General features: G+C 33.3%; 1 protein-coding gene across 2 annotated transcripts; it reads right to left on the bottom strand.

Annotated features, from left to right (window-relative positions):
• Positions 1-1,388: 1,388 nt before the first annotated feature.
• LOC137825949 (chloroplastic group IIA intron splicing facilitator CRS1, chloroplastic) lies at positions 1,389-7,834 on the bottom strand. 2 transcript variants are annotated; one of them, XM_068631767.1, is made up of 9 exons: positions 7,044-7,834; positions 5,824-6,319; positions 4,647-4,777; positions 3,819-4,169; positions 3,582-3,738; positions 2,374-2,666; positions 2,193-2,252; positions 1,859-2,015; positions 1,389-1,741 (listed from the first exon to the last, which is right to left on the bottom strand). In XM_068631767.1, exons 1-8 carry the CDS (start codon positions 7,737-7,739, stop codon positions 1,965-1,967), a joined length of 2,235 nt encoding a protein of 744 aa, XP_068487868.1. In that variant the 5' UTR covers positions 7,740-7,834; the 3' UTR covers positions 1,389-1,741; positions 1,859-1,964. The 2 variants fall into 2 exon arrangements, with proteins under 2 accessions (XP_068487868.1, XP_068487867.1); XM_068631766.1 differs by having other exon boundaries at positions 1,603-1,741; positions 1,865-2,015; positions 7,044-7,833.
• Between the last annotated feature and the right edge of the window lie 751 nt (positions 7,835-8,585).

Genomic DNA, 8,585 nt, shown 5'->3' with positions numbered 1-8,585 from the left:
TCTAATTTGACTCTTGGATTTTTCACCATTCCACAAGATTTGTTTTTTGTTAATTTGGTCTTTTGTGTGTTATCAGAAACAAAAAAAAAATCTGGCTTCTTCTTCCTGCACCCCTACATTTTTCTTCCTGCACCCCCACAATTTTCTAAATCCCGAAATTGGCCTTAATATTTTATTTGAAAAGGGACACCGTGGTTACTGGAAATAGGAATCTGGGAGTGTGCTACGGATTCAGCAATCCGGAACTGAATATTTTTTTTTCCGGATGAGGGAGTGTTCCGGAAACAATTTTTGCATAAATTATTGATTTTCCGGATTGCTGAATCTGGAAGTCTAATTCTATTACGGATTCATGGATCTGGAATGCTTTTTTTTTTTAATTACGGATTTTTGAATCCAGAATGCATATTTTTGTTACGGATTGGTGAATCCAGAATGCATATTTTTGTTACGGATTGGTGAATCCGGAATGTTTTTTTTAATGATGCATATTTTGAATTACGGATTGATGGATCCGAAATTTTTCTGGATTCCATAATTCATAATGCAAAAAATAAATACAGTTCAAGTGCATTTTAGGATTTTTAAAGAATAATAGGGACAATTTGGTCTTTGCATAACATTGTGGGGGTTCAGGAAGAAAAATGTAGGGGTGCAGGAAGAAACTGCCAAAAAACCTATTATAAGAAAGCCCACGAAAATAGACCTCGGATTGTGGCCTCTAACCAGCAAGCCCAAGTCCATAAAGGTTAATGATAAATTCTTCCTGCACCTCCGCCTCTTCTTCCAGCACCTACATAGAAGAAGGGAAATGACAATTTTACCCTCTTCTTTATTTTTTCATTGGACAACCATGTTTGGCCATATACGACTTCTTATGGCCCATGTTTTCCTTCATCTATAAATTTCCTTTTTTTTTTCATTTCCAAATCTAAGTTTATTATTTACTATAAACAAGAATATAATTTCAATATACTATCATTATGTAGATTTTAAACTTTAATTTAGTTGGAAATCATTCTAAATTTGACTTCTAAATTAGAAAAATACTAGTACATTTTTTTTACATCTTTCACTATTGATTACAATTAATTAAATAAAATTATTTCACATCTTATTTTATGTTGTAAATTTACTAATTATAAAAGTGTGTTAAAAGAAGTATCCTTAAATTTTATTTTATGAGTAAAAATGAAGCAACATTAGCCTTTTAAATTAACATATGATTCAACATGCCGGTGCAATAATAATCTTCAAGATTCAATATTGTTTTGAAAGTTCTGAAAAACGATTTGAAGAACTTGTGAGTCTGCCATTTGAATTATTATTTGTAAGGTTCTAACAGGATAATTCATTTCAGAAGTATTAGTTCAAAATCACCTTAAGGATTAGTCTAATTTAACTTTATTTTTTTGTTGGGATTCATTATAACATGTATAAAGAATGTATGCTATTTTACAACCTTGTACAAGTATTTTTGAGCTTCCACATGAAAGCTATGCCTCTTCAAAGGATTCAGCTTCAACTTACAGAAAGTTGACAGTGGTTGAACATGAGTCAAAAGCACTTCACTCTCATTAACATCTGATTTCTGCAAGAGGTAAAAAAATGAATTGAATCCCACAATCTACCCTGCTAAAACTTCCAGGATCTACATTAGTGCATGTGATTTCCTCCATGCAGATTTGCTGTTTCAATGATTTCCAGATGAATACAGCAGCAACGGTGATGCTTTGGTTCTCTGGAGAGGAAGTTCACATATAACCAATTAATTAAACAAGGAACTGTTTGGACAACTGAATTCAAATGAAAAAAATTCACAACAGTTTAGTGGAAAAAGCTATGTTGCTATTCTTACTCATGCCTTTTGAATTTCTCATATGTCTCATCCAGCACCAATGAACAGGCAACTAGAGAGAAGTTGCAGCATGATATATCATATATGTATTGTACACATGCATGTATTAATTTTCAGATTCTCTCAGCTCAATTTCCTTTCTCTGATGCAGGTCTGCCTAAAATTGCAAAAAACAATCCCAGTTATACAGCTTTTATATAAATTTTTTTATGTTAGGCATCATTATGCAACTTGACATCTCAGTTAAGCTGACATCTCAACAAATAAAGAAATTTATTTAGAGATACTTGCTATACATGAATGCCAGTTTCAAGCACAGATTGTTGGTATTTACCAGTTTCTGCTCTAACTCGGAGACTGACTGCTCTCTCTGACGAGCAAAAAACTTAAGGGACTGAAACAATATTAAGAAAAACAGTGTTGAATGGCAAATGAAGCTTAATGAATGGAAAGTACAAATAAAAGAACTGCGTATGAGTTTCCAACAATGGATGCAAAAGAAATCAGTCACTTACTCCAAATCTTTGCAATTCAAGAGATCTACGCAATGCTTTTCTTTTAGTTAGAAGATTTTTTGCTAACTTTACTGAAGGCCGAGTATAGTTTTTTCCACGGTATATAATGATAGCATGACCCCGTTTTAGGTTGTCAACTGAAACTAAAATTCCACCACTTTCTGTTTCCAGCAATTTTGCAGTGTTTATGACCTGACTGAATAGTTTCTGCATTGTAATGACCTTCACCACTTCTCTGTGTTTCCAATGCTGATGTAGGCCTTCCAATACACCATCAAATATTCCACGTCTTCCTGCATTCACTTATACATTAGCAATGCTGAATTTAAATAATATTGCGATATATATGAAATCCATATGGAATATTCATAGATACGTGTGCTCGGTACAATCAATTGCTAAGAGAAATTCTGAATGAAAAAGCTTTCCACAGTAGAATGTTATGCCAAACATCCACATATATAGTCTTTCTTAATAGACTGTGCAGGGACTCTTTGGCTATGGGGTGCAACTTCTTTGATACATGCATGTACATGAATATGCAATTCCCTAAGTACATAAATCTACTATTTTCCAAGTACATTAAGGATTGTTACCTATTTCTAACAATTATATCCAAAGAAACCATCTAACAAAATTTCTTCAATGTATATGCTCTCTAACAAAATTTAATCCATGTATGGTATTTGAATGAACTAGGTATAAGTCAACCTCAAAAAGCTATATCATGGGGAGAGGATTGCCTCACCCAAGACTAAATGTTGAGAATTTAGAGCTTAAGTTTACAAGATTGAACATTTTCCAATAGCCTAACATCAATAGTAGATAGGCATATATTTTGGTCAGCAAAAAATAAATTGAATAAAAAAGGGATACTTCAGGGGTATCACAACCCGTATACAAGAACCAAGAGGTCTTCACCATCTATAGTCTTAGATAGGCATTAATATGAAATGTAGCAAAGGCTAATAAACCCCAAAAGCTACCATATGGGGAGGGGTATAAGGAGTACTTTGAGTAACTGATGTGGAACATCTTAACAATTGGTTTACTCAGCAATAAGGAATTAAAAGATAGCTAAAAACAAAGGTAAAAAAAGCAAGTCATATGTAGACACAGGAATGCTGGGAAAAAAAATGTAGAAACAAGAATGGAGAGTCTGTAAATGTGTATATCCAATTTAAATTGTCGAAGTGGAATTTCCATACCAAGCAATAAGAAACTTTGCATCTTCAATCCTATCTTTCGAAAACATTCTCGCTCTTCATCTGTCATCATTTCCAAATCAGTATCCTGCTCACTGGGTGTCCATGCAGCATTTAACTTTGATAATTCCTTCCCTGATTTCTCCATTTTCTTGTTAAGCTGCAGAATCCACTCAATTAATTAAAGAGTATCAACATATAATAAATGCAAAAGGAAAACTTTAATTAACTACATCTTACAATTAATGCTCTGTGTTGTTCCTCTTTCAATTCCTTCTCCAGTCTACATATTTCTGCTTCTAGTTGAAGGTTTAACTCTATGTCTCCTTTTTTTGCATCCTCAAACTTTGTTTGAATTTCCTTGAATTCTGTTAAAGTTCCACTTGTACTAGTGTCTTGTGGCACTTCATCAATAGGAGAAAGGGCTTCCAGTGCTTTCATTCGCGCAACTTCTTCATGAAGTTCGAAACTTTTAAGCTCCAATTCTCTGTTTTCTACCAAAGTTGCAACTCTTTTTGGAAGGAAATCATTTCCCCTATAGAGTATTATGTAAAATTTGTTGCGCAATAACAAAACTCCTCCAGTGAGATACTGCATTAAATACATAAAATATTTAGACCTGTTTCTGGATACATAAACCAAAACCATTAAAAGAACTAATATACAAGCTACAAAAGACAGCCCAAGCGACCAACTCCACCAGTATTGCATGACTATTAGGCATAGAGCATATATGCAAGCTAATCTGGAAAAATATGGTTGGTGCAACAAGTGATTTTTTCTTCCAGTAGACATTGTGAAAATTCATTCTAAATTTAATAATCATAGGCCCTTGCATCGTAGTGACTTACACAGCCATTCTTGTATCAGGCTACATTTCAAGCTAGGACAACCAATACAACAAGTTTTTCCCCAACAAGTGAGTTAGGACAATCATTTAACTGTCTCCATCACAACACAACATGAAAAAGTCCCGCTCAGATGCATAATATTGTTAATGAAACCTACACCTAACGTTTAGGACTGCATCTCATATACATGGGACAGTTAAATTTCTATCAAACTTGCCTTTAGTTCATTGGCCATCATTTCATTGTCAGTGTTTGGAATTCCGTACTTGATAGAAATTTTTGCTATAAGACTCTTCTCCCACAACTTTAAGATAGCAGCAGCTAAGCCCTTGAGTCTTTTGTTCCTTCCTTCATAAAAAAAGAGACAAAAATATTTAATTAACTTCATGCACAAAACTTCCACAAAAATAGCTATGCTGGGCAATTGCTTATTGAAGCTAATGTTAATTTACAAGTAATTAATTAAGATTTTCCTTATTGAAGTTATTGATTAGCTTCATCATTCTTGAAGAAATTACTTCTTGATATGGATACCGCTTGACCATGTATATCCAGTGGATAAATATTGCATCAAGAACTCAGCCCCATTCAAGTATGCTATTGCTTTCTAAATTGATACCATTGAGGTCAAAAGATTAAGACATAAGAACTATCACCAATTGTGGCAACTGACACTGAATTGTATATCTAGTTATTTCCAAGAATCGGCCAACAGACTCTTTGAATCGAGTCTCTATCTACAAGTATAAAATCAGTCATGAAAACAAACATGGATGCTCATGCTTGTAAAGATGAGTTTATGTCTTATGCACAACAAAAATAAGTTATTGGCTATAACCTACTTATAAGCTAGTATGTACAAAACTATGTTATTCAATTCATTATATCTGAGGAAAGAAGGATGACAGAATTCATAACCTGATGAAATAAACAGCATTGTTCAATTAAGGATAGGCAAAAAATTCACTGAGTCAGCCATAACAGCAAATTAATGATAAGAAGATTGCTAGCAACACACTCTTTCCACGAATTTGACAGTTGAAGTGTATTAAAAACTATGATATCATGATTGAGACTGATTATACAATGTGAAAGTCACACAATATTGTGATTTTCAATAAATTTCGATCAATAATGAAGAGTGTTAGAAAGTGTGTTGCTAGCATTTCTCATAATGATACAAAGAGCTGGAGAGTGAAGATATCTCGAGATAATGTTGATGATGATGATGATAACGATGACCAAATGGTCAAATATGAAATCAAAGCAAATAAAAATTATAAATATATATTTTGTTAAGCTGAATTATCCTGGTAATTATTTTATATAAATTGTACACCTATTAAGGAAAGTCTTCAAAATAAATTGAAGGATCACAAGAAGCAGGAGGGTACCAAGGACAAAATGAGTCGGTAAAAGTTGAGCAAGCTTCCTGAAGTATGTTAGTTCATAATCACTTAGTTTAGCACAAGAATGAGGTGGACAGATCCTTAATGGAGGCTGAAATCCAGGAACATCTTCAGGAAGTAAGTCAGCATCTACTGGCAATGGCTTGGCCATCCACCAATCAATGAAGCGAGGTCCTAGGTCATCCAATAATCTATCAGTTTCCCTCTCATACAGTGAGCCATTGGCCGTTTGAAAATTCATATTTTGTTCACTAGTTGCTATAGAATCCTTATCCTCAGCAATGAAGTTCAGCATCTCACTCAAACTGTGGTTGGAATCAACTGAGCATATATCACCAGTGGTAGCTAATTCCGCCCCACTCATTTCGGAATGATTTGTTCTTAGACTGGGATAACCTGTAGTTGTCAACTGATGATTGCCTCCATGGTAAACCACAAGAAAATCCTTCTTACTCAAAACAACCAAGCCTCCAGTCTTTGTCTATTCAAATGGAAAATGAGAACTAATGTAGTCATAAGATAGTGTGGAAGGATAACATGAAACATGTATAAAACATAACAGAAATAATTATGTACAAATCAGAACAGTTTGATTAATATTACATCATTGACAAAACTAATTCATGGAAAATTATTATTTGACAACTGCTTTTTAAGCTGCACCAGATTACAACACATTTAAAAGTTATTTTTACCCTTCAACAAATCTACCTACTTCATCAATCAAAGTTTTATTGAAGGTGTTTTTGGCGCAAGCTGTCAAACTATCATGACCCCTAATTCATATATAGCAGCACATCTGCACTATATAGCAGTAACAAGACACTCCATATTATATATCAATAATTAGTCAAAGTCAAACCAGCTTATATCAAATTTCAATATTGAACACCTATAAACATACTTGCATATTTGAATCCTTATCTTAGCTCTAAAAGTTGGAAATTCTATCAAACCAAAACAAATGCTTAACTAGCAAAAACACAATGCACAAAGTATGAATTGCATCAACAAATACAACTAGATTGTCAGCAGGCAAAAAATAACTATACACACAGCACAACATGGCCTTATACAGCCCATCCTTCAGTCATGCACAGGTGCAAAACATTAACAGTCTAACTTAATGATCCATGCTTTCAGTAATATAATGATGGCAAGCAGTTTAACAAAAGTCTACTGGTGGAATAAGAAGAAACAAAAACCTCAACAATTTCTCGAGCTCTACTCATATTCCTGCATAAAGGGATATCAAATTTAACCATGGCAAGCTCATTTCTCCTCCAAGTCCATTTAATTTGATCCACAACATCTTGTGTAACACCAGCTTTCTTAACCTTGATCCAGGTTCTCATCGTTGCAGCTTCATTCCTCAACCTTCGAAATAGTACCTTATCAAGAGTCAACTCTGCAGCAGTGACAGTCCTTTTCCTTTTAATTTTCTCGTAAACAAACTTCCAATCGTTCTCCCATGGCATTCTCCCCTTAGTTCTTCTAACTTCCTCATTTTCCTTCAAACTATCCAAAACTCCTCCAATGTTTTCAACATTGGGAGAACCAATAAGAGCCCCAGCAGAATTGTGAGTGCCGTGAAGCTTTTCAACCTTCTCCACAATTTTCTTCATGGTCTTCTTCCCCCTGGCCTCTTTGCCCATCAAATCTTTATCAGAAAGTTCTTGTCTTTCCAACTTGAACTTCTTGGATTTGGGGTTGGACAGGTCAAGGAGCTCATTGGGTTGGAGAAGAAGAGGACCCTTCATCCATGGAGGAGTGGGGCCTTTGATGGGAAGTTGAGAAGGGGTGTTGTTGGAATTGGGAAGCATTGAAGAGGAAATGTGAATGTAAGAATATGAATATGCATTTGGAGAGAAACGAGGAGAAAGAGAAAGAAACAGCATCATTGATTCTACCCACAAACACCATACGACGAATGATGAAGCTTAGCTACTCAACTCAATCTTCTTCACCATTTCTTCATTCTTCTCATTTTCATTTGAGAAAAGCTTTTATGAACAGTATAAACTATTTATAATAATATAATAATATTTTTAAATTAAAAAAAAATATATTAATTTATTGGTCTGAAGTGTATGTTTATACTCTTCATGGTGATATTGTTTTTCTTTAAAATTATTTCAAATTGAAATTAAGAAAATGACATTATTTAAGTTTCATGCAAGAAAAAGTTCAGTAAATCAATTTTTAAAATAATTTTGAAATTGGTCATTTTCTTTATATTTAAAATTACCTTATAAATATGTTTCTTATATTAAAATTAATTTCTGTATATATATATATATATATATATATTAGAAATAAAAATTTAGAAAAAATGTATGAAAAAATTTAATAAATTAATTTGCATAAACTAATTTTATCTTTATAAGAGATGTATAAAAAATGTAAGACGAGAATAAGATAGAAGATGGGTGACTACAGAAGGAGACAGGGAAGGGTATTTTTGTCTTTTAAACCCTATGGAAGTACAGGGAGAAATCATGAAAGTGCGTGAAGAAATAACCCATTTCACATGGATATGATCCAAAGCAAAGCCCAAGATTTTTATAAACAAAAAAAATATAAAATAAAGCCAATCATTGAACTATCAATAATAATATAACAATTACTTCACTCACTAAATGCACCCCCACACAAGATTTCATTTATTTTTTTTCTGTATTTGTTATTCCACTTTGATTAATAATATATATATATATAGTTAAATATGGTAGGTAAATGTATAAACG

This window comes from Phaseolus vulgaris, chromosome 8 (genome assembly GCF_000499845.2).
Source record: "Phaseolus vulgaris cultivar G19833 chromosome 8, P. vulgaris v2.0, whole genome shotgun sequence".
Taxonomy (NCBI): Eukaryota; Viridiplantae; Streptophyta; class Magnoliopsida; order Fabales; family Fabaceae; genus Phaseolus; species Phaseolus vulgaris.
Note: the sequence above shows the minus strand (reverse complement) of the source record. Positions and strands in the feature narration are given on the sequence as shown.

Coding starts and splice junctions, on each gene's coding strand:
- LOC137825949 (XM_068631767.1), bottom strand. CDS start 7,739: ATGATGCTGTTTCTTTCTCTTTCTCCTCGTTTCTCTCCAAATGCATAT. Junction 2,253..2,373: donor TTGAATTGCAAAGATTTGGA/GTAAGTGACTGA, acceptor ATATTGTTTCAG/TCCCTTAAGTTTTTTGCTCG. Junction 2,016..2,192: donor CCGAGTTAGAGCAGAAACTG/GTAAATACCAAC, acceptor TTGCAATTTTAG/GCAGACCTGCATCAGAGAAA.